Source organism: Tympanuchus pallidicinctus, unplaced genomic scaffold (assembly GCF_026119805.1).
Source record: "Tympanuchus pallidicinctus isolate F22 unplaced genomic scaffold, pur_lepc_1.0 scaffold57, whole genome shotgun sequence".
NCBI lineage: Eukaryota > Metazoa > Chordata > Aves > Galliformes > Phasianidae > Tympanuchus > Tympanuchus pallidicinctus.
Window position 1 is genome coordinate 118,644 of NW_026294777.1, and position 23,539 is coordinate 142,182.

Consider the following 23,539-nt stretch of genomic DNA (forward strand, 5'->3'; position numbering starts at 1 on the left):
CGTGTTTAATCTCCTATAACAGCAAGGAAAGAACAACACAAATGTACTGAATCGAGGAAGCTGGGTGGCAGCACTTTGACAACTTACATTTTCTCAAACACAGCTGTCTTAAACTAATGAAAGAGTAACTTGTTTGGGATCCGTGACAGACCAGAGTGTTAATTAATTTGGGACTCAATCAGCAGAGCTTCAGCATCACTGACACTCGTGCTTTACATCAGAATGGGGAGTCAAGGCAAACAAACTCAACCTAAGTAGATTCCCAGGGTCCCTTCTCTGATTCAGGTCATTTGGAGTTATGTGAAAGAAATTTCACTCAGTACCTTGATTTTTAAACGTCATCAGTATTGGAATAAACTACGAGGGGACAGTTTAAATGGATTAAGGACTCACACATGGGCAGATCTCAAAATGCATCAGATGGAAGAACATAAGTGAGCACAGAACTTTCACAGTAACTCAAACCCAAGTCCTCGTGCCCCAGCACACCAACGATCTGATGGTTGAAACACTTGGAACACAACTGTGCAAAGGATGTGGAACTCTGTGCCTCAGCTCACAGCAAACCCAGAAGCAATTTGGTCTCTGAGTCACCACTGGGTGTTCTGTTATGAGGCTGAATGCAAAGAGCTCCAGACAGAACTCTGGTGGTGTCTGCGTACCTGCACTGAATCACAGACTTTTGGCCTTTATTGCACACTCCCAATATTCGCAGTCCTAACAGCCACTCTCAGGTTCCATCAGAGCCACCAACCCCACGTTCCAGAAGATTTAAAAGCAAACAATTTATGATCCTCCACAGGCACCGGGCTGCTCCACACCTTTCTGCAATCACTGCTAGAAGATCAGCCATAGGGTTGTCAGCCCAGACTAAAAGGAACTGCTTTCCTACTGAGAACAACTTCCAACTGTGCCTCCAGTAGGTGCCTACCATAAGAATTTTTATATGAGTTTGAAGGCCACCTCTCCTCCCAGCTCGGATCCAGGAAAGCAATAACAGAAGGGTTACCACTGCTCTGCTCACCACTGCATTTTTTTCCATATTCATCCCATTAAACCCTTCATAAGGGAAGGAGGGAACAGAGCAGACAGTAAGAATACGGGCCTACTATCAGCAACGCTCGTCATCCCCTAGCTGCCAAGTCCTCAGTGTTCACCTGCACTGCTCACACACAGATAAAAACACGAGGGCTGGGGAAGTGCATGGCTTTATCTCTGTGTTGACTTTCAGTACTGCTAGTGGAGAAGTTGTTTCAGGAGTGTCCCAGCACCTGCATGCTGCACAAATCACAATCCTGAGCAGCACAGCACGATGCTCATCTGCCTTCCCTTTCCCCACAGTCCTTAAGACACGTCATGACTCTGTGTCTTGTTATGGGACTGACCCAAACAGTGTGGCTAGCAGCTAAAGCCAGCTCAGCAGAGACCATACTCCCATGTAACTCATGTCATCTCTGTTTCTTCTCCCCTGATCACACAGTGGACACGCTTCTCTGCATTGTAATACATCTGCCCACAGCGCAGACGTGGCTCCTCCTGCTGGTACCACAGCTGTTCATTGAACTCTGGGAAGAAGAAGGCAATTTCCCTGCTGGCTGACGCTGGGGAATCTGTAAGTAGAGAGGGAAGAGGTGAGATGCTAGCCTTGCACCTGAAACACACACTGTTTTAAAGGCAGAAGCTGCGGATGTAAAGCACCAGGCCTGGCTGCACGTGGAGTCTGCAGAAGCGAGCAAATTGTGAGCAGAAAGCAAAGGCAGACAAAAATAGCATCGTTCAGCCCCCACCGAGCTCCAGGCCCTGCCCAGCGCTCAGCCAAGAAGGCCTACCTGAACCATGGGTGGTATTCCTGGTGTCAGTGAGGCCATAAGCTCCTCGGATGGAGTCTGGGACACAGTTTCGAGCTCGGAACACTTTGGTGGGTCCCATCAGGGATCTCCAGAGGGAGATGGCATTCTCATGGGCCAAGATATAAGCCCACATGGGGCCACTGAAAAAGGGACCAGGAAAGAGTAAGGTTATAACAGGGTACAGCTTCTTCATTCTTATTCTTATGACAAGCTCACAGTAGACAGCGATAGCTTGAAAGCAAAGCATCTGCATGACCTCCATCTAGGTGATGGCACCCACAATACACTGGGATGCCATCCCACTCAGTCCTCTCTCATCACACAGGAGCTGTTCCATGACAAATGCCCACCCTTCAGCCCAAAGCCTTCACCCTCAGCACATCTCAAGCACAGGCTCCTGACAAGATGCATCCCCCGCTGAGGTGGAGCCCCCCAGATGTGGCTGTGCTGCTCAGGGTTCACCCCATCCCCTCCTTGTGCCTTGCACTGCCCACCATGTGGCACAGCAGATACCTGGCCATGAACTCCACCAGCCGCTGGTAGAAGAATCGCCCTGTGGGAGAGAAACAACCCTGAGTCACAGCACCCACCCAGCGTGCTCCCTGCCCACCCCCAGGAGAAGCAGCCTTCAGGGAATCAGAGAACGATGGGGGTCAAAAGAGACTTGCACACAGTCATTCTAACCCAGTGGTTTGGGTTAGAAGGGCTCTTCAAGGCCATCTGGTCCCACTCCCTGCAATAAGCAGGGACCCCCGCAGCTCCATCAGTGCTCACAGCCCCCTCCCCTGAGCGTGGGTGCCTGCAGGGATGGGCAGCAGCACCTCTCTGTGCAAGCTGTGCAGTGCCTCACCGCCCTCAGCATGAAGACCTGCTCCTTACACCCAGCCTCAGACTCCCTCTGTCAGTTAGCAACCACCTCCCCTCGTCCTGTCACACAGACCCCACTAAAGAGTCCATTCCCTCCTTTCCACAGCCCCTTCAGATACAGAAGGCTGTTGTGAGCTCTCCCTACAGCCTTCCTTTCTCCACCTGCACAGCCCCAGCTCTCACCCTATCCTCGCAGGAGAGCTGTTCCATCCCTAAGACCCTCTTGGTGGCCCTCCTCTGCACACAATGCAACGCCTCCATGTCCCTCCCGTGCTGAGCGCTCCCCATCTGGGCGCAGTGCTCCAGGCGAGGTGTCCCAGCACAGAGCAGAGCTGCAGATCCCCTCCTGCTGGCTGCGCTGCTCTGGATGCCCCCAGGGTGCAGTTGGCTCTCTGTGCTTTGAGGGCACAGCGCTGCCTCGTGCTGCTGCTCCCCACCAGCACCCCCAGGGCCTTTTCCTTCCCGCCCCGCAGCCCCGCACCGCTTACCCGCGTGCTCCCGGTAAAAGCGGCGGCTCTGTTCCCGCCCGCAGCGCAGCTCCTTGGCGCGCACGATGAGGAGGCGATTGCTGAGGATGATCTCATGCACGGCCTGTGGGCAGAGGTGCAGCGGCTGGGCGGGAGGCGCGCACCGCCAGGGCGTCCCGAGGGGGCCGAGCGGTGCGGGGCGGCCCGATCTGCCCTCACCTCCAGCACCAGCGGATGGGCGACGGCGTCCGGCTTCAGCAGCGCCAGCGTCAGCTGCAGGGGCCGCTTGGAACACGCCGCGGCCGCCATGACGCCCTCCTCTCACGTGGCGTCGTGCGGGTGATGACGTCACTCAGCGCGACGGCGCGCGGGCGATGACGTCGTCAGGGCGCGACGGCGCCGTGTGTGTCGCGTAGCAGCGGGGACGCAGCGGCGGAGCGATGGCGGAGGCAGCGGAGCAGCCCCGGGATGAGGCCCCGGTTGAGGCCGGCGCCGAGGAGGCCGTGAAGATCATCTGCCTGGGCGACAGCGCCGTGGGCAAGTCCAAGTGCGTGGCCGCGCGCGTTCCCCGGACGCCGGGCCGGGCCTGGCGGGGCTCCTGACGGCCGCGCTGTCTCTCCGCAGGCTGCTCGAGAGGTTCCTGCTGGACGGGTTGTATCCGCGGTTCCGGCCGCGCCCCTCAGGTGTCGGTGGGGCGGGCGGGAGGCGGGCGGCGGCGGCGGCGGCGGGGACGGTTCATCCGACGGCTCCTTAACGCGGGCGCAGCCGCCCTCAGCAGCTCTCCACCTTCGCCTTGACGCTGTACCGACACCAAGCGCGAGTGGACGGGAAGGCGGTGCTCGTGGGTAAGTGCGGAGCCCTGTCGGAAGTTCTGTCGGAAGGCAGGACGGCCGCGGTGCTGCCGGGACACAAAGCGCCGCGCGGGGGCTTCCCGGCGGTGGGCAGGGGGTGCCGCCCGGCGCTGTGTGGGCAGCGAAATGGAGGAATGAAGAGCAGCATCGCAGAGCCGTTTCATAGCCGGGCTGTGGCGTGCCGCTTGTTCTCCGCCCTGAAAAGAACAGGGGGAGAAAACGAGGTGAGAAAAGTCTATGGGTCGAGGTAAGGATGGGCAGATCGCTGCTGATTTTTGTCGTGGGCAAAGCACTACTTCCTGGGAGAAGAAATGAGGAAGAAATTCTTTACCGTGAGGGCTGCGAGACAAAGGAGCAGGTTGCCCCGTGAGGCTGTGGATGCCCCCTCCATGGAAGCATTGAAGGCCAGGCTGGGTGGGGCTGTGAGCAACCGGGGCTGGTGGGAGGTGTCCCTGCCTACAGCAGGGGGTTGGAATGAGATGGTCTGAAAGGTCCCTTCAAATCCAAACCATTCTATGAAGAGAACCTGAAGAGAACAAACGCCAACTCCCCATCATCTGCTTCTTTCTCCTGTAACCGACAGCGCAGGGGAGTGGGGGTTGTGGACATCCCGTGAGGATTTGTCTCTGCAGCTCCTTCAGCCTCGCTCTGTTCCTGCTGCAGCTTGGGGCAGCTGCCATGGGGTGCTGTTCTGCCCAGCCTGGTCCTGGTTTTGTGGTAACTCTTGTCCCCGGGATGTTTCAGATCAGTGAGATGAAACCTAACTTGTGGCGCTGAGTAGATGAGCTGGGGTTTGCATCCTGGGTTAAAGTTGTGAGGAAAACAGAAGTTGAGATGTTGTGTCATCCTGAATTTGTCAGGTTTTTTTTTTGTTTTTTTGTTTTTAATTTATCCTTTTATCTTACAGATTTCTGGGACACAGCTGGACAAGAGAGGTTCCAGAGCATGCATGCCTCCTATTACCACAAAGCTCACGCTTGTATCATGGTAAGGGTGATGTCCTAAGCTGCCCAGGGAGGCTGTGGATGCCCCATCCCTGCAGGCATTGGAGGCCAGGCTGGATGTGGCTCTGGGCAGCCTGGGCTGCTGGTTGGCGACCTGCACACAGCAGGGATTGGAACCAGATGAGCACTGTGTGCTTTTTCAACCCAGGCCATTCTGGAATTCTGTGATCTGGTGGGATTTTGGCTGATAAATCCCAGCTGATGTTTGGCCTGGATGTTACTTTTTGCAGTTACACTCTACTATATTTTTTTTTATCTCTTCCAGTTGTTTTACAGATTTTCCCACATTGTTCCTTCTTTTTTACCTGACAAAGCCAGTGTGGTTGGTGTGTTCTGCATAATTCTGCAGTGCTCTGACTGCATTCCCTGAGTTTGCTTTCTTGTCAATTTCCTTTCTTTCATCACTGCCCTTCCAGTAATGATGTGTTTATGACCAAATGCACCTCCTTGGAAGCGGTGCTGTCAGAAGGGATGTGGGGGAGAGGGCACTCTTTTCTCCTTCTGTGTCTGATGTGGCTGTTGAACTGTAGAGTACAGAACTGTCTTCAGGTGTTCTGCAAAGTGCTGCACTCACAGGATGAATTTGGGTTTGAGTTGGAAGGGACCTCAAGGCTCACAAAGCTGCAGCCCTGCAGCCACACGCAGGGCCACCAACCTCCGCATTGCACAGCAGCCCAGGCTGCCCAGGGCCCCATCCAACCTGGCCTCCAACGCCTCCAGGGATGAACGGGGCATCACAGCCTCTCTGGGCAGCTGTTCCAGCCCCTCACTGCTCTCACAGCACACAACTTCCCCCTGACATCCAACCTCCAGCTGCCCTCCTTATTTCCACGTGCTTTGAGCTTTTTTGTAACTCAAATGAGTGTTGTTTCCTGACTCCTGATCTACTTCAGTCTCTTGGTCTGTGTTGTTGCTCTAACTTTTCACTGCATCTTTATTGCTTGTATCTTTATCAGCCAACTCCGCTGATGCTTTAATGTAATTGTTACAATGGAGAATCCTCACATCTGACCCCACTGACAGCAGAACAGATCTGTCCCAGTGCTTTGGGTGCTAAGAATGTAAAGGCAAACGAGGGATCGTTGCTTGCATCAAGCAAAGACAAAGCCTGGCTGCGTTTTTCAGGGCTTGCTGGATGTTCTCCCTTTCCTCTGTCACGCTTTCTAACAAGCAGCAGCTTCCCATGACATCCTCCTGGCAGAATTCTGGGTTCTGCAGATGTGTTTGGTGCTGTGGGTTATCAGGAGCTGCCCTGTTGCACCTTTTGCTGGTTCTTTTTTGGAAGGTGTTTGATGTGCAGCGGAAAATCACCTACAGGAACCTGAACAACTGGTACAAGGAGCTGAGAGAATTTCGCCCGGAGATCCCTTGCATTGTGGTGGCCAATAAAATCGATGGTGAGTGTGTCTTCTTCTTGTAGCTCCTCAGGATTGTGAAGGTATTCTCTTCTTATCTGGTTGGGAAGGAATGTCATGCTTCTCTTGGGTCCAATACATCCTTGAGGATTAGTTCCTCGGGGCTGTATGTTACCAGATAAATAGCCAGGTCTGTGCAGGTTCATTTGGCTCAGTGGTGGAGCTTAGAGCGTGATTCATCTCACTAATGAGAGCCTTTCCTCCAGGCTGCATCAAGCACCACGAATGAAGCAACAAGAGCCTGTTCCTTTCTTTGTCTTCTTGTCAGCTGCCTGCTGATGCTGTCGCTTTTAAAGCCCTCTGGCTTTTGTGGAGGGTCCACATGGCTTTGTACTGCAAAGGGGAGGCCTTGAGAGCTGCTTTAGGTTCCTGTCTGCATCTGTTCCACCATCCCTGCATTTGTTGGCATTCTTTCACAGAAAGAATCACAGAATGGCCCAGGTTGGAAGCGACCTCAAGGATCACGAAGCTGCAGCCCTGCAGCCACACGCAGGGCCACCAACCTCTGCATTTCACAGCAGCCCAGGCTGCCCAGGGCCCCATCCAACCTCCAACACCTCCAGGGATGGACGGGGCATCGCAGCCTCTCTGGGCAGCTGTTCCAGCCCCCATCATTCTCACAGCACACAACTTCCCCCTGACATCCAACCTCCAGCTGCCCTCCCTCAGCTTCCAACCATTTCCCATTCTTTCTATACCAGTGCCTTACCGACTATTTCTCCATTTCATTTTTTCCCCTCAGCGGATATGAAGATGACCCAGAAAAGCTTCAGCTTTGCCCGGAAGTTCAGTTTGCCCTTTTACTTTGTGTCTGCTGCAGATGGCACCAATGTAGTGAAGGTAAAACGCAGCTGTTTGTCTCAGCCCTGTCCGTGGAGGGCTGTGAGCACGGAGTAGGAAATGGGGCAGTCCCTCTGACTATAAGCAGTTGTAGAGTTGGGGTTTTTTTTCCCCCATGGGAGCAGTTTTTGTACATTAAGGAGTCCCATCACTCTTTGCTTTGAGTGACAAAATGTTCTCTTTCTTGTCAGCTCTTCAACGATGCCATCAAGCTGGCGGTTACTTACAAACAGAATTCAGGAGATTTCATGGATGAGGTCATGCAAGAACTGGAGGTAAGAAAGGAGGAGAAGTGCAGGGAGTAGAACGTGAGGTGGTTAGCAGCTCTTCCCCCTGGGGAAAGCAGAGCCTGTACCAAAGGGTGAAAATCTCACAGGAACTGAAAGATTTGCCTTATGCTGACAGCGCCGGGTTTGGGTGCTGCTCATATGTAGGTGGGAAGGGGTGAGGTGGTGACCCTCTGAAGAACTTATGCTGCTTTTGCCTGGTTTTGAAAGCCGTAGCAGAGTGTAGCTGTTGTGCTCTTCAGCATTTTCTTGTCTCACTTCTTTACAGAGCTTTGACCTGGAGAAGACGAGTGAGAACGTGTCAGATCAGGAGGAGAGCTGCCCTGAAGAAAAGCCCCCATCCTCCTAAGGACCGCATTTGGAGTCCATCTTTTCTCTCTGCTCCAGGGGTTACAGGATCTCACCTCTGCAGGGGAAAGCGATTTTTCTCGTGCCCTGAGATCTCTGGTGATGGGGAGACTGGGCACCACCTCCCTTGGCTGGGCCCTGACTCCCTGTGCCTCGCAGTCGAGGCGGCAGCGCGAGCATCCATGTGCTTCTTCGAGACAAAGCTTGCTGGGAGAGCTGAGCCACTCGTGTACCTGCAGGGAAGGGTCCTGCCCAGAGACTTTAATGGTACCTACCACAGAAAATAGTTACTAAAGACTTTTTTTTTCATTAAAAGAAAAAAGGTTGGAGTCTTCTTGCAGTTTTGTTACGAGGCAGTTGAGTCGCTGCACAACGCGAGTCCAACCACCAGCCCTCCCCTTCCTTTCACAGCCCAGCCTCTGTGCACCCCTGTGAGTTTCTTTGCACCTCTTTGTAGAGTTCCTTTGAGTTTCCCTTCTCCATTCTGCCGTGGGCCAGACAGATCCAGTAGACCTCTAGGCATAAGGAATTGCTCCTTGTAGGTCCTCTGGAGCTTCATGGTGAGGTCGTATCCACAAGGTGTCTCCCAGCCCAGGCTGATGGATGTGGCTGCTGCTGTTCCCACGTGGTGACGTGCTGTGTGTCCCAGGTGCAGACAGACACACACCAGGACTCTGATGTGGATGGCAAAACACATCAAGATGGACAGAGTGCTTTCCTTGCATGAACATGTGACTGTGAATCCCTCTCCAGTTACTGGGACTGGTGGTCAGCAGCGACAAATAGATGCAGCTTTGCTCTCTAGGTTTGCAGAGCAAGTCTACAGATCCTTCAAATAACAGCGTAGAAATGGCATCCAGCTCATGTCTGGTGGCTGGGTGTCATGAGGTTCCTTGCACACTCACAGGGGCAGCCATTAGCTCTTCCCAGATTGGTTCTCCTGCCATTTGAGCTGGCTTGGCATTGAGTTGCCTGGTGCATTATAACCCCCCCACACCCACACCTCACCAGTAGCTGGCACTTGAGGGACACTTGATGTTGCAGCTGCTGTCGCTGAGACCTCTGCTCACCTACAACCTGTCCCATTGTGTCCCCTTCCCTGAGCAGGCGCCATTTCAGCCCTCGTGGGCCACTCTCTCCCTTTTTGTGGCCTGCAGTCTGTTGCTTTGCATTGCAGGGTGTGGAAGCCTTTGCCTGGCACAGATTGAACTGAGCAGAGACACGGGTAGCTGTGAAAATAAGCTTTATTTATCCAACCAAGTCAACTTCAGTGTTTGTGTGCAGTCAGAGGAGGATGGATGGGACAGAGCAGGGCTTTGGCACTTGGGGTGCCGTTGGGCATCATCCCAAAGAAAAGGATCGTGGTGCTTTGCAGCCTGCTGTGGGCCATGCAGCCAATTAAGCTTTCTTTCCTCTTAAACCCTGCAGGAGCTCCTGGAGCAGATTAAAGAAATCCAGGACTTTCTGGCGTGGAAATGGACACGGTCTAAATGGGCTCGAGTACGTTGGTTTGGGCCTCTGGTAGGAGGTTGAGGTATAGACTGGGTATGGTGTTGAAGTAGGCGTTTCTGCTGGAAGCAATCCCATCTGTACCAGGATCCAGTTGCGAAAGTACTGAGTGGAGGCATAGACTCCAGGCTGCTGTATCCTCCCACAGCCTTTCCCCCAGCTGGTCACACCAATGAGCCAGAAGTAGTCAGCAGTTTTATCTTTGCACATGAGAGGACCACCGCTGTCGCCCTGTGGTGGAGGAGAGAAGCCCAAAGTGTGACTGGGTGGCCACATCAGCAGCAGAGCTGGCTCCCCTCTCACAGCGCTCCCTAGAGCTACGTTCCCTGCACAGAAAAGCTTTGCTTGGGTTCCAGAGCCTAAAAAGTCTTCTGGAAGGGGACTGTGGGTCTGGAAGGTAGCCCTCCCTTCCTCCCTCATCTCTGTGCAGTGATCCAGGCTGTGGGGGAAAGGGGTTTTCCAGGATTGGGTCCAGACGTACAGGGCACCTGGGGGGCTCTCTGGGCAGAGTCCCAGGTGTATGGGGTACAGGGAGTCTGAGGAGCTGCAGATGGGAAGGGGAGGTGAGCTCTGATGGGCGCCCAGTGCTGGGAGGGTGGTTTGCAGGCAGAGCTGTGTGTCGGTGTGCAGCTCCTACCTGGCAGGTGTCGATGCCGCCCTGCGGGTAACCAGCACACACATTGTGGCTATGGACAGCCCCAGCATACCAGTGGCTGCTGTTGCAGAGGTTGAGGTCAATGAGCTGCACCTTGGCCTCCTGCAGGACACGGTACGGCTCCACGTATTCCTGTAGAGCTGTGAGCACAGAGCACAATTGGCACCGCCAGCTCCTGGCCCGTTATCCCATTTGTGGGTGAAGACCTTCCCTACATCTTGACTTTATGTCTCGAGATGCACCCACGTTTCCCTGCTTTGGGAAACGGGTCAGACCCACACCTCTCCATGGATACATCCCTATGGCGTCACTGGGTTTCTACCTGCCATCAGGGATGCTGTTTCAGCATTTCACTCTGGACACCCGTGCATTTTGTGTACTCACATCTCAGCCCCATGTGTCCCCAGCCACTGACGTAGCAGTCTGTGAGCTCTGACACTCGCAGCGAGGCGTCGGGCACGCAGGCCAGCTGGATGTAGTAGCTGCAGTGGACGGGTTGGTCCAATTCGAGCAGTGCAATGTCGTTAGCCATGGTGTTCCTGTGATAGTACTCATGTGGGATTACCCGCACCACGTTGCGCACGACCGCTTCGGGGCCCAGGCGTTTCAGATCGTGGCCACCGATAACCACGTGCCACGGGGTGTCAGGGCTGGAAGAAGGGCAGAGGAAAGGTCAGAAGAAACGTGGCAACATCACTATCACAGAATGGTTTGGGTTGGAAGGGACCTCAAGGATCACGAAGCTCCAACCCCCCACCAATGCAGGGCCACCAACCTCTGCATTGCACAGCAGCCCAGGCTGCCCAGGGCCCCATCCAACCTGGCCTCCAACACCTCCAGGGATGGACGGGGCATCGCAGCCCCTCTGGGCAGCTGTTCCAGCCCCTCCCCGCTCTCACAGCACACAACTTCCCCCTGACATCCAACCTCCAGCTGCCCTCCCTCGACTTCAAACCATTTCTCCAGTTCCCTGCTATCTCTACTATGCAGGAGGGAGGAAAGCTGTCCTACAAGGGCTGTGACATCCCAGGCGTGCCTTGGGCATGAGGCTTACTGAGCTAAGGGCTGCTGGAAGCTGTGGCACGCACCACCAGGAAGGCACCCAGGACTGCCCGCACTGTTTGTAAGGCAGGGAAGGGGACGGCCCTTACGTTGCGTGGTCGAAGCAGTGCGCCGCTGTGAGGACCCACTGCGGCGTAATCAGGGATCCTCCGCATATGTGTCCGGTGCCGACATACCATGTGCTCTGCAAGCTAACGATCCACGGCCAGGCCCCCTGTGGGGCATCAGTGCCGCCCACGACGCGCGTTCCCCCGTACTGATAAGCCAGGGGCCGGAGCCCGCAGGTGCTGCAAGGAGAAACACGTCAGGTTTTGCATCTGAACCGCCGTCCCTCCCCACGGGGCGCCGCCGGCCACTCACTCGCAGCTGCCGGAGAAGCTGTGCGCCGGCCGGCAGGCGGCCACGAGGAGCAGCAGGAGCAGCAGCATCGCTCCCGACGTCTCACGGCAGCCCATCGCGTCAGGCTTCACCGCCAACGACGCAGCGCTGCCCGTTGTCCGCGGCGCTGATGTCACAGAACCGTCGGTTCCGAGGGCTGTGCCACCGCGTGGGGCTGCGCGGGGGGGTCGGGCAGCAGCTGGGAGGGACCCCCGGCTGCTCTACGGCCGGTACGGATGGATGCGGAGCCGCACAGCTGAGTGCGCAACCCGGTGTTGTGAACGACAGCAGCGCAAATTTCAGCCTCTGTCCCAAACAGCCTCGAGGCACCACGCGCACCAGAAGCGGCTCTCAAACAAACCTTGCTGTGGTTTTGTCACCCTGTGCCCCAGATCTGCTTAGGGTGCACAGAATGCCTCGGAGGGCACTTTGCCTGCTGTGGGTACCCAGCTGTCCCCTTAGCGCTGTGGTGGGACGGATGAATGGCCCCACAGGGCTGGGTGTCTTTTATGGAGACAGGAATGGAGCAGGGCCGGCAGCACTGAGGAAACTCAGTCATGGCCCAGATGCACACGATGCCCTCAGCAAACAGCACCAATCAATGCAGCAAAACCCCAGAGCAGTGGGGAAAAGTTAACTGGGGAAGGGAATTGCTTATGTGGGAGGAGGCAAGCAAGATGAGTAAGTATTGAAAACAAAGGGGCAACATGGAGGCCAATACAGAAATCACGTATAAGCGAACTGCACGTTGATTTGGTTGTTTTATTGAGCCCTGCATCCAATCACGGTAATCCACCTTCATATTTTGTTAAGAATTATTCTACACAGAGCTCCAGAGCTGTGGGAGTGGATGGGACCTCTGGAGTCCTCCAGTCCAAGCCCAGGCATCACTGAGCAGCCCCTGCCATCAGATATCCATCAGCACTGCTCAGATCCCCCCTCAGCGTCCCCTTCCAGTGTTCCCAGCCTGTCCCCATCAGGAGGGGCTCCAGGCCCAACCCACCAGTTGGAAACCCCAAATGCCAAGGACCCCAAATGCAATGTGGGATTGCTGTGCGTGTCATTGCTAATGAACGCCAATTAGCTCATGAGCAAGAGATCATTTTTGTCCTGTGGATGGAAAGTGAGCACAGCCCACCCGACTGCAGGCAGCTCCAGCATCCACAGACCTTACAGAAAGATCAGGCCAGCCACATCTCCACCTTATTTAGAAGGACAGGGAAGTGGTGACAGGATGAGGGGAAATGGCCTCGAGTTGTGCCAGGGGGGGTTTAGGTTGGATCTCAGGAAAAACTTCTGTACAGAAAGGGCTGTTAAGCAGTGGGATGGGCTGCCAGGGAGGTGGTTGAGCCACCATCCCTGGATGTGTTTAAAAACCATCTGGATGCGGTGCTCAAGGACACGATTTAGCAGAGGGCTGTTAGAGTTGGGGTGGGATGGTTGGGTTGGGGTTGGACTCGATGATCTTTAAGGTCTTTTCCAACCTGAGCAATCCTATGATTGACTGGCATGTCCTCTCTGCACTAGCTGTACGAAGCTCCATCCCTAAAGCTGTCAGGACCATCCAAGCCCATCCTGCTCTTTGCTTTGTTCCCATCCCCTGCAAAGTGACTCTGCTGCAGCTCACACTGCCCTCACAAGGGTTGCACAGCACGCCTCCTGCCGAACTGGGATCTCCAGACACCGGGGCATACCTGTGCTTCATCTTAACTGTGGTTTGAAAGGGGCTGTGCTGGCTCTGCTGATGATTCTGGCTCCTGGTCCCTCAGAATTTCTGTTAACAGATCACAGCTTGGAGGTCCAACAACGACCTGCACAGCCAGCAGGGCTGGTGGCCTGCCCAACCCTCAGCTCACCGGGCAGCACTCCCTCAGTCAGCAGCATCACTGAGCCGAAGCTCTGGGGTAGCACTGAGGCTACATGTGGTTAGTTGGGAGGGTCTGGTGGGTTTAGGATCAGCAGAGGAGGGTGGAGCAGCAAAAGGCTACGAGCAGCAGCAGCAGGAGGGCTTGGGAGTGCAGTCTGGCTTGCAGCAGGGTTCCAGGGCAGGATCCCCACCCTTCTTCATCTGGCTTTCCCCAAACTCCATGCGTTGCTCAAAAAGTGTCTTCTGCACTTTGATGTCCTTCAGGATTTGCCAAACTTCTGGCCCTGCAGCGCTCTGTACCAAATTGTAGTTCTCAGCAGGGTCTGATTCCAGGTCAAAGAGCAGCGGGGGCTCATGATGGGTCAGCGGGGTCAGCCCGTGGCAGGCCTGGTCTGGGGTTGTGTCACTGTGAAAGGAACCTGCAAAAGAAATGTCCAAGAGCAGCTCAGCTGCTACTCTGAGCTCGGGACAGAAGAACCAGGCAGGACTTCACAGAGCTCCCCGAGCAGAGAGGAGGTGGCACCAACCTTGTGTGAAGTAGTGGGCCTTGTACTTCCCGAGCCGGACAGCAAAGGGGCCATGCAGTGGATCAGGGGATGGAGGGTAGAAGAACATGGTCTGACGGGGACTCTGTGGAGAGGAGCAGAGCTGAGCTCACCTGTGTGGCCATGAGGCTGGAAAAGAGCCTGGGACAGGACCAGGCAGAGACTCCAGGGACTCAGAAAAGAGCCCTGATACTACGGCCAGGATACGGCTAGAAAAAGGGGAAGCAAACGAGCAGGAACATCGTGCTTGTTCCCCACTCAAAGCTCCTGGGCCTCAGAGCAGACAGGGGAAGGCCAGTAAGCCCACTGCATGGCCCAGACCCTATAAAAGATCCCAGGTTGTAGGTCTGCCCCTAGCTGGGCCTAATGACCAGCCTCCATGTACCACGCCAGCTTTGACCTGCAGGACTCACCTTCCCTGACCCAAACAGCAGTGGACTCAGGTCATAACCATCCAGGGAAACGTTGGGAAGAGCTGCTCCAGCCAGGGCACTCAGTGTTGGCAGGATGTCCAAGGTGCTTGCCAGCTCATGAGTCACTCCTGCCACCCAACATAGCAAGATACAAAGGTTCAAGAGTCCAACCCCACTTCCATACCTGCCACCCTCCCCACCTCCCTCTCTCTGATCATCTCAGGGCTACAGAGTCACCACCACACCCCTGCCTTGCCTTGTGCCAGCACACAAAAGGCATAAGCAGTGCTGAGTCTCACCTGGAGCGATATGGCCTGGCCAATAGGCCACTGCTGGTTCCCTCATGCCACCTTCATACGTTGTGCCCTTCCCACATTTCAGAAGGCCAGAGCTGCCTCCGCGTGCCATCCGCATGGTGGAAGGGCTGTGAGAGAAGAACCACCTCCCATCAGCTCCACAAGTCTGCATAACCCCTTCCCCGACCCCCACAGGGGCCATGGAAAAGGACAGTGAGTAGCACCAGAGACCCAAACCACCCCATACACAAAGGGAACTCGTGGATCTTTAGCCTGCACAGTGCTGCCCCAGAGCCAGTGGGCACTTTGCCCACGAGGGGAACAGCTGATTGACTGGAGCAAGGAGGAGATCATGCAACAGATGCTCACCTTAACAGCACCCACCTTCAGGTCACTGCAATCTCACCTGGCACTGCTGCACCGCGTCTCTTGTGCCCCACTTCCCCCACACCACAGCAGTACGACCTTATGAGCAGGAGAAGCCGCCCAGCTGAGCTCACTCACCCGTTGTCAGAGGTGAAAAACACAAAGGTTGTGTTCTCCAGGCCATTCTCCTGCAGTGCCTGCAGCAGCTGCCCCACTGAGCCGTCAAACTCCGAAAGCGCATCACCAAACGGCCCACGCTCTGACTGCCCTGCATAGTGCTGGCTTGCAAACTGGGGATGGTGGGTATGCTGCAAAAAAAAGGCAGAGAGAGATGCTTTGCAAAGTCCTAGAGTTGCATTTGGTTCTCAGCTCACCCGGGGAGAGTGAGAACCCCGGCGAGGGCATGGAGATGTGTGACCATGCCCACAGCAATGCTTCCAGAAACACCTCCCAGAATGACACAAAAAGGCTGGGCTCCATGCAGAACACGGAGACTCGGTGAGTGGTAGAGCCCCAGGTGGGCTGCTGGCCTGTGGAAATGGCCAGAAAGAAGCCAATCAAGAATAAGAACCCTAACAGTGCTGCCACAAACCCTAGGCGTGGGAACACCAACCCCAAGTCACGTCGGGGCAGGGAGTTCTCCCATCCTTCATCCAAGTATTGACTGCCCAGCACACTCCAATGGCTGCAGGACCTGAGGTGCTTTCTGCAATCTCCAGCAGGACAAAGGCTTCCCCCCCACCCTCAGACCCGGAGAAATCCCCTCTCTCTTACATGGGAGGCATAGTAGAGCAGGAAGGGCACACCTCGCCGGGCGCAGTCGGCAATGAAGTCCCGTGCAAATTTGTTGTAGAGAGGCACCAGATCAGGGAAGGAGACCGGCTGCTGCACGATGCTTTGGTTCCAGAGCAGTGGGACGGGCACGAGGCCTTGGTCACAGGTCCCGAAACACTTGATGTCGGGTGGGAAGCAGGTGAGATTCTGACAGGGGCCCTGGAGAGAGCACACAACACGGTCTTCCAGCTGTGTTGCAGGACAGTGAGTTGAGGGGGGGCAGGAGACTCACAGCAGCTCACCCCCAGGTCCTACAGGAGTCCCTTCTAGAAACCCGGGGGGGTTTATGCCCACCCCAGAACCATGCTATGCTTTCTCCTAACAGCAGTTCAGATGTTTCTTTGCAACCCAGAAGCCGACTTTCCCTCCTGCAACCCACCGAGGGGTGCACGTCCCCACAAACAACCGCTGCCCACGTCCTGCAAACCATTCTTATTGCATGAGCACCTTGGAAAGGCACTTTTCCCCCCCAGCCCCCATTTTCTCCTCCAGCTTGCAGCCACCCACACCTGCACAGCCCCCCACTCTAGGGCACTCCCCCACCTTCCCTCCTCCTCACCTGGTCGTGGGAGTACGGCACCCCCAGGAAGTGGTCAAAGCCCTGGTGGGTGGGCAGGAAGGAGCCACGAGCGCCCAGGCCGAGGTGCCATTTGCCAATTATGGCCGTGGCATAACCTTTAGCCTTCAGCACCTCTGCAATGGTGACCTCAGACAGGGGAAGGCCTCCCCGGGAGTCAGGGTAAAACACACCAGGGTAAATCCCAGAGCGCATCTGGAAGCGGCCGGTCAGCAGGGCAGCCCTGCAGGGGGGGGAAGGACAGCATTCACACGGTGCTGCACCAGCCAGGTGTTAACTGCCTTAACTGTGCAGCTAGGGAAGAATAACTGCAAGTAGCAACAGGAGCTATGGGAAAGAAGCGCTGCAGACAAGGATGTAAGGGTCCTGGTGGCCAACAGCTAGCCACTGCTAGACCATAAGGTGACCATGAGACAGCAGAGTGCCCTGGTGGTCCATAAGGTCAATGGGAGCCTGAGGTGTGCTGCACAGAGTGCTGCCAGCAGGGCAGGGAGGTGCTCCTCCCCTCCTCTGTGCCCTGAGGGGGCACAGCTGGAGCACTGAGATCAGTGTGGGGCTCTCAGTGTGGGGCTCTCTCTAGCAGTTCCCATTCTGCCTGGAACTGGAGAGCCCCAGGGAGGATGCAGAGATGGGGGGAAGGGCCTGGAGCACTTCCTGGTGGAGACAGGCTGAGCCCCCCTGGGCTGCGCACCTGGGGAATGGAACACCGAGGCAGGATCTGTGCAGTGCTGATGGATATCTGATGGGCAGCCAGCAGGGAGATGGGGCTGAGCTCTATTCAGTGGTGCCCAATGACAGGACAAGGACACAGAATGGAGCCCGGAGAGCTCCGTGTGACTGTGAGGGAGAACTTTATGCTGAGGGGGTGGCTGAGCCCCAGCACCGCTGCCCACAGAGTTGGGGGATCCCCTCTGCAGGGATCCAAACCAAACTGGACGCTCTGTGAGCAGCTGCTGGGGGGCCGGATGGAGGGACTCCGGCGGTCCCTTCCAGCCCCACAGCTCCGAGGCTCTGCACCCAGCAGCCCACACCGCGGCTCCCTCACTCCCTGTTCCCGCTGCCATCCCTCCACCGCTGTCCCCAGGGCCGCGCTCAGAGCGCAGCCGAGCCGCAGCTCTCCCCCACCGCGGGCCGCACCGGGAGGGGCTGCACACCGCAGAGCTGCTGTAGAAATCGGTGAAGCGCAGCCCTCGGGCCGCCATCCGGTCCAGGTGGGGCGTGGCGGAGGAGGGGTGCCCGTAACTCCCCAGGTCTCCGAAGCCCAAATCATCCGCCAGCAGCAGCACGAAGTTGGGCAGGCCGCCGGCCGCGCCCCGCAGCGCCCACAGCAGCAGCACCGCCAGCAGCGGAACGGCGCACCGCTCCGCCATGATGCTCCGGCGGTCACCTGACCGTCACGTGACACGGCCGAGTCACGTGACCCTGCCCCGCCGCAGGGCGCGCCGTGAGGCGCGGTCCGCCGAGGAATAGCGCCGCCACGCGGTGGCCTCCCGCACCTTCAGCCCCGGCCCCCGAGGGGGGGGAAGCGCATCCTGGGGGTCGGGGTGCTGCGGTCAGAACGTGGAAGAACCAATGCAAACAGCAGCACTTCTGTGGTGGGAGTTCCGCACCTGGGAATACGGCTGTGCCCGCCTCTGAGAAGTGCAGACAGCTCACGTGGCGGGCATTAAAGGATTGAGGGTCCGGTGTCCCCACGACCATCATTTTGTGTCTCCAGGATGAGCCTAAATGCAGAGCAGAGGTGGTGTGCGAGCTGCTGGTGGGCCGGGGTTAAACCTGCAGCAGGCAGAGGTGGGGACTTCCAGCCCAAGGACAAAGCAGGGCTAAAAGCAGCCGAGGTTCTGGTCTGCAAGCTCCCATGTGGATGCACCGTGTTTCAGATTTGCTCCACGCCTTTCTGTGTGCCTCATCCTGTGCTTCCTAAAGGCCCCTGGCACCGGGGGCTGCTGGAGCTGCTGCTGCTGCTGTGCTCACTGCCATCAATTATTGAGGCAGAGCGAGGGGTTGATGCTGCAGCGGGAGGCAAAACTGCTGCATAATTCATGTAGCCTACTTGGATCCCAGGGCATCGAAGTGCTGGGCCACAGTGCCTGGCCACAGCAGGGGATGGCAGCCAGGATGAACAGCTGGGACTCTGGGAGGGCACAATATGGGGACAGAGCTTCAGGGACTCCACGTGGAGCAGGGAAGGAGGAGTGAGCCCTGGTGTGCTGTTGTATGGAGCCAAGCAGGGCACAGTGCTGCGCCAGCAGAGTAGGGACAGGACGTGTCCACATGGACAGGTCTGAAAGGGGAGGCCCAAATGACAGCTGCAGTGCTGTGGGATCCCACTTTGGCAGGCTCTGGTGGGAGCTGCGACCATGGAAGTGGATCACAGGCGTGTTTCCCTCACCTGGTATTGGAGTGCAGCCCCACGGAACGTTGCACGTCTGCATGCACCACTTTGGGTGCAGACTGGCTGTGCAGACTGGCTGTGCATGCACTGTGTGTGCATATGTGCACTCTGTGCTGAGGATAACGCTGTGAGCGCTGTGTTCTGTTCCAAGATGTGTGTTTCACAATATGTGCACGCAGCCAGGTGTGCATTGCAGCTCTTCTGTGTGCACGCCAGGTGTCTCCACACTGCGTGCTTGCACACATGTGCTGTGTGAGTACAGTGTGTGCACGTGCTCTGTGTGCACGCGCTGAGCTCACAGCATCCACCCCAGTTTCCTCCCACAGAGTTTCTTTCTCCTTTCATAACAGCTGGAGCTGACTTGGGAGGACTCTGCTTCCCGGAATGTTGCTTTCATTTCAGTCCAGTGGATGTGGCAGCTCCTCTTCCCCTGTGCCAGACACTGCATGTGCCAGGGAGTCAGGCCATACTCGAAACCACACACATGAACTCCATGGTCATGAATGGCAAAAGCAGTGAACAAAAAGCAGCACCTTTACAGCACCCTCGTGGTACAGAAAGCACAACAACCCTGTCCTTTGCTGCCTCTCCAGTCACTGGGAGTGCTGTATGATGCACACCCAGCTCCCTCCTCCCTGAGCAGGCACCATTTCAGCCCTCATGGACCACTCTCCCCCTTTTTGTGGCCTGCAGTCTGCACGCAGCTTCGCTTTGCAGCGCTGGGTATGGAAGCCTTTGCCTGGCACAGGAGATTGAACTGAGCAGAGACACGGGTAGCTGTGGAAATAAGCTTTATTTATCCAACCAAGTCAACTTCAGTGTTTGTGTGCAGTCAGAGGAGGATGGATGGGACAGAGCAGGGCTTTGGCACTTTGGGGTGCCCCAAAGAAAAGGGTCGTGGTGCTTTGCAGCCTGCTGTGGGTCATGCAGCCAATTAAGCCTTGCTTCCCCAAAGGGTCTGCAGGAGGTTCTGCACTCCAGTAAAGAATTCCCTAAGCTTTTGGACTGGATATGGACAGGCGTCTGACACGCTCGGTTGTGTTGGCACTGCATTTGTCCCGTGATAATAGGCTGAGGTGGTCATGAAATGACTCCATGTCCGCGACGTCGGGTGGGCTGCTGCTCTCATCTGTAGCAGGATCCAGTTGTAAAAGTGCTGAGTGGAGGTGTAGATTCCAGGGCGAAACGCTCTGCCGCAGCCTTTCCCCCAGCTGGTCACACCAACCAGCCAGAAATAGTCAGCATGGTTGTCTCTGCACATCAGAGGGCCGCCGCTGTCGCCCTGCAGTGGGGGAGAGAAGCCCAAAGTGTTGCTGGGGGGTGGTTTGCAGGCAGAGCACGGCTGTGTGTCGGTGTGCAGCTCCTACCTGGCAGGTGTCGATGCCGCCCTGCGGGTAACCAGCACACAGATTGTGGGTATGGAGCACCCCGGCGTACCAGTGGCTGCTGTTGCAGAGGTTGAGGTCGAGGAGGTGGACCTTGGCCTCCTGCAGGACCTCGGCGGTTTGGGTGGGTGCTGCAGCTGTGAGCACAGAGCACAATTGGCACCGTCAGCTCCTTGCCTGTTTGTGGGCGAAACCCCTTCCCGAAGTCTTGGCTTTGTGTTTCCAAACGGGTCGGCCCCATCCCTCTCTATGGATGCAGCCCCACGGCGTCACCCTGGGTTTCGTTTTAAGCTTTAATCCGGGACACCCATGCATTTTGTGTACTCACATCTCATCCCCATGTGTCCCCAGCCACTGACGTAGCAGTCTGTGAGCTCTGACACTCGCAGCGAGGGGTCGGGCACGCAGGCCAGCTGGATGTAGTAGCTGCAGTGGACGGGTCGATCCAACTCGAGCAGCGCAATGTCGTTGATCATTGTCTTGTTGTTGAAGTATTCGTGAAGTATCGCCCTCCTGATGGTGTGCACCTCCACCTCCTGGCCCAGGTGAGTCAAATCGTTGGCGCCGATCACCACGCGCGACTCCAGGATGTAGCTGAGATGGAGAGGGAGGTGAGGAGGAGCAGAGCCGTGGGGGAGAGAGGAGGGCAGTGTTACAGGGGCTGTGAAGTGGCTGGGGTGCCTTGGGGCCGTGGGACTTGCGATGCCACGCTGGCTGTAAGGCAGGGAAGGGGACAACCCTTACTTGGGGCGGCCGAAGCAGTGCGCTGCTGAGAGCACCCACTGTGGGGTGATGAGGGATCCACCACACATGTGACCAGTGCCTGCAAACCGGGGGTTCTGGATGCTGACGATCCACGGCCACGATCCATGCAGGGCTTCCGTGCCTCCCACAACCCGCATATTGTTATAATGATAAGCCACGGGCCGGAGCCCGCAGGTGCTGCAAGGAGAAACGCGTCAGGTTTTGCATCTGAACCGCCGTCCCTCCCCACGGGGCGCCGCCGGCCACTCACTCGCAGCTGCCGGAGAAGCTGTGCGCCGGCCGGCAGGCGGCCACGAGGAGCAGCAGGAGCAGCAGCATCGCTCCCGACGTCTCACGGCAGCCCATCGCGTCAGGCTTCACCGCCAACGACGCAGCGCTGCCCGTTGTCCGCGGCGCTGATGTCACAGAACCGTCGGTTCCGAGGGCTGTGCCACCGCGTGGGGCTGCGCGGGGGGGTCGGGCAGCAGCTACTGGTGGGGGGGGGGGGGGGAGAGGGGGAAGAACCCTACACACAGCTGGAGGAACACGGTCAGATGAGCAGCGATGTGCAAACGCAAGTCCCCAAGTGTCTGTTGTGGGGTGCACGGCTGTGTCACTGTGCCTGTCTGTGCTCTGAGTGTGCCCACAGCGGCTGTGCATGCAGGCAGGGGTTGGGAGTGCTCTGCATCTGCGTGCACACGTTGTGGATGTGCACCTCACACAGCTGCAGTTGGACACAGAATCACAGAATGGCCCACGTTGGAAGGGACCTCAAGGGTCACGAAGCTGCAGCCCTGCAGCCACACGCAGGGCCACCAACCTTCATATCTCACAGCAGCCCAGGCTGCCCAGGGCCCCATCCAACCTGGCCTCCAACACCTCCAGGGATGGACGGGGCATCACAGCCTCTCTGGGCAGCTGTTCCAGCCCCTCCCCGCTCTCACAGCACACAACTTCCCCCTGACATCCAACCTCCAGCTGCCCTCCCTCAGCTTCCAGCCGTTTCCCCTCGTCCTGCTGCCATCTCCCCTTGCCAGGAGTTGATTCCCGTCCTGTCTGCAGGCTCCCTTCAGCTCCTGCAGGCTGCACTGAGCTCACCCCTCAGCCTTCTCTTTTCCATGCTGAACGAGCCCAGCTCCCTCAGCCTGTCTTCATAGGGAAGGTGCTGCAGCCCCCTGATCATCTTCGTGGCTCTTCTGGGCCCTTTCCAACAGCCCCCTATCTTTCTTGCACTGGAGGCTCCGCAGTGTGCATGCACACACACACACACGTGCAGCCTGCAGAGCTGCACGTGGGCTGAGCACACACTGATGCACTTCTATTGCACTCTGACACGTGCAAACTGCACGGTGACACAATCTGCACACTGGTGGGCACTGAGTGCACACCAACACACACTGAGTGCACACTGACACAGCAGTGGAGTCTGCTCACCAGTGCATACAGAATGCACACCAACACGCACTGCACACCAACACACACTCAGTGCACACCACTGCTCAACGACTGCACACCAACGAACACAATCTGCACATTCGAAGCACTGACTGCATGCTGACACTCACTAATTGCACACCGGTGCACACTGAGCAAGCAGTGGCACACAGTGACTGCACACCGACTCACTAATTGCACACCAGAGAATCAGAGCTGTTTGGGTTGGAAGGAACCTTCAAGATCGCGGACTCATGGAGTGGTTTGTGTTGGAAGGGACCTTCAACAGAATCACAGGATGGTTTGAGTTGGAAGGGACCTTCAAGGTCATAGAATCATGGAATAGTTTGGGTTGGAAAGGACCTTCAAGGTCACAGAATCATGGAGTGGTTTGTGTTAGAAGGGACCTTCAAGATCATGGAATCATGGGATGGTTTGTGTTGGAAGGGACCTGTCAGATCACCTTCCAACCCCCTGCTGTAGGCAGGGACACCTCCCACCAGCCCAGGTTGCTCACAGCTTCACCCCAGATCCTGGCAGGACGCTATAAGGTCCCTCCAACACCTTCTCTTCTCCACACTGAATATCCCCAGCTCTCTGGGCCTGTCTGCATAGGAAAGCTGCTCCAGCTCTCTGATCAGCTTCGTGGCCCTCCTGTGGGCCCTCTCCAACAGCTCCATGTTCTTGGGAGCCCAGCATTGGATGCAGTGCAAGTGGGGTCTCACAAGAGTGGAGCAGAGAGGCAGAAGCCCCCCGACCTGCTGGTCGCACTTCTCTTGATGCAGTCCGTGATCTGGTTGTCTTTCTGTGCTGTGAACATGCACTGCCTGCTCATGTTGTGTCCTTCATCCACCAACACCCCCAAATCCTTCTCCTCCAGGTTACCCTCACCTATATATTGGTTGGGATTTCCCAGACCCAGATGCAGCACCTTGCACTTGGCCTTGCTGAACTCCACGAGGTCGCTGTGGGCTCCCCTCTCCAGCCTGCCCAGGTCCCTCTGGATGGCATCCCTTCCCTCTGCTGGGTCACTGCACCACTCGGCGTGGTGTCATCTGCAAATGTGCTGATGGTGCAACACGATCCCACTGTCTGCGTTGTCTACAAAGATGTTCAACAGCACCGCTCTCAGCACTGATCTCTGAGGAAC

At 56.7% G+C, this 23,539-nt stretch overlaps 5 protein-coding genes across 6 annotated transcripts; 1 reads left to right on the top strand and 4 right to left on the bottom strand.

Annotated features, from left to right (window-relative positions):
* Positions 1-648: 648 nt before the first annotated feature.
* On the bottom strand, positions 649-3,538 carry NME6 (NME/NM23 nucleoside diphosphate kinase 6). The gene is made up of 5 exons (XM_052705409.1): positions 3,404-3,538; positions 3,206-3,308; positions 2,364-2,403; positions 1,830-1,990; positions 649-1,610 (listed from the first exon to the last, which is right to left on the bottom strand). Exons 1-5 carry the CDS (start codon positions 3,491-3,493, stop codon positions 1,444-1,446), a joined length of 561 nt encoding a protein of 186 aa, XP_052561369.1. The 5' UTR covers positions 3,494-3,538; the 3' UTR covers positions 649-1,443.
* A 33-nt stretch (positions 3,539-3,571) lies between these two features.
* On the top strand, positions 3,572-8,258 carry LOC128091962 (rab-like protein 2A). The gene is made up of 8 exons (XM_052705408.1): positions 3,572-3,731; positions 3,809-3,838; positions 3,950-4,029; positions 4,943-5,022; positions 6,325-6,436; positions 7,197-7,294; positions 7,486-7,569; positions 7,850-8,258. The coding sequence occupies exons 1-8, from the start codon at positions 3,625-3,627 to the stop codon at positions 7,928-7,930; spliced, it is 672 nt and encodes a 223-aa protein (XP_052561368.1). The 5' UTR covers positions 3,572-3,624; the 3' UTR covers positions 7,931-8,258.
* Positions 8,259-9,186: 928 nt separating this feature from the next.
* LOC128091964 (acrosin-like) lies at positions 9,187-11,753 on the bottom strand. Its single transcript, XM_052705410.1, has 5 exons — positions 11,516-11,753; positions 11,245-11,442; positions 10,478-10,743; positions 10,076-10,233; positions 9,187-9,669 (listed from the first exon to the last, which is right to left on the bottom strand). Exons 1-5 carry the CDS (start codon positions 11,608-11,610, stop codon positions 9,328-9,330), a joined length of 1,059 nt encoding a protein of 352 aa, XP_052561370.1. The 5' UTR covers positions 11,611-11,753; the 3' UTR covers positions 9,187-9,327.
* Positions 11,754-12,266: 513 nt separating this feature from the next.
* Positions 12,267-17,819, bottom strand: ARSA (arylsulfatase A). Of its 2 annotated transcripts, none has more exons than XM_052705396.1 (8): positions 17,569-17,819; positions 16,414-16,654; positions 15,795-16,013; positions 15,159-15,328; positions 14,658-14,782; positions 14,359-14,486; positions 13,928-14,030; positions 12,267-13,819 (listed from the first exon to the last, which is right to left on the bottom strand). In XM_052705396.1, the coding sequence occupies exons 1-8, from the start codon at positions 17,799-17,801 to the stop codon at positions 13,518-13,520; spliced, it is 1,521 nt and encodes a 506-aa protein (XP_052561356.1). In that variant the 5' UTR covers positions 17,802-17,819; the 3' UTR covers positions 12,267-13,517. The 2 variants fall into 2 exon arrangements, with proteins under 2 accessions (XP_052561356.1, XP_052561357.1); XM_052705397.1 differs by having other exon boundaries at positions 17,586-17,701.
* A 1,905-nt stretch (positions 17,820-19,724) lies between these two features.
* LOC128091957 (acrosin) lies at positions 19,725-21,418 on the bottom strand. The gene is made up of 5 exons (XM_052705398.1): positions 21,227-21,418; positions 20,956-21,153; positions 20,540-20,805; positions 20,194-20,348; positions 19,725-20,108 (listed from the first exon to the last, which is right to left on the bottom strand). The coding sequence occupies exons 1-5, from the start codon at positions 21,319-21,321 to the stop codon at positions 19,761-19,763; spliced, it is 1,062 nt and encodes a 353-aa protein (XP_052561358.1). The 5' UTR covers positions 21,322-21,418; the 3' UTR covers positions 19,725-19,760.
* Between the last annotated feature and the right edge of the window lie 2,121 nt (positions 21,419-23,539).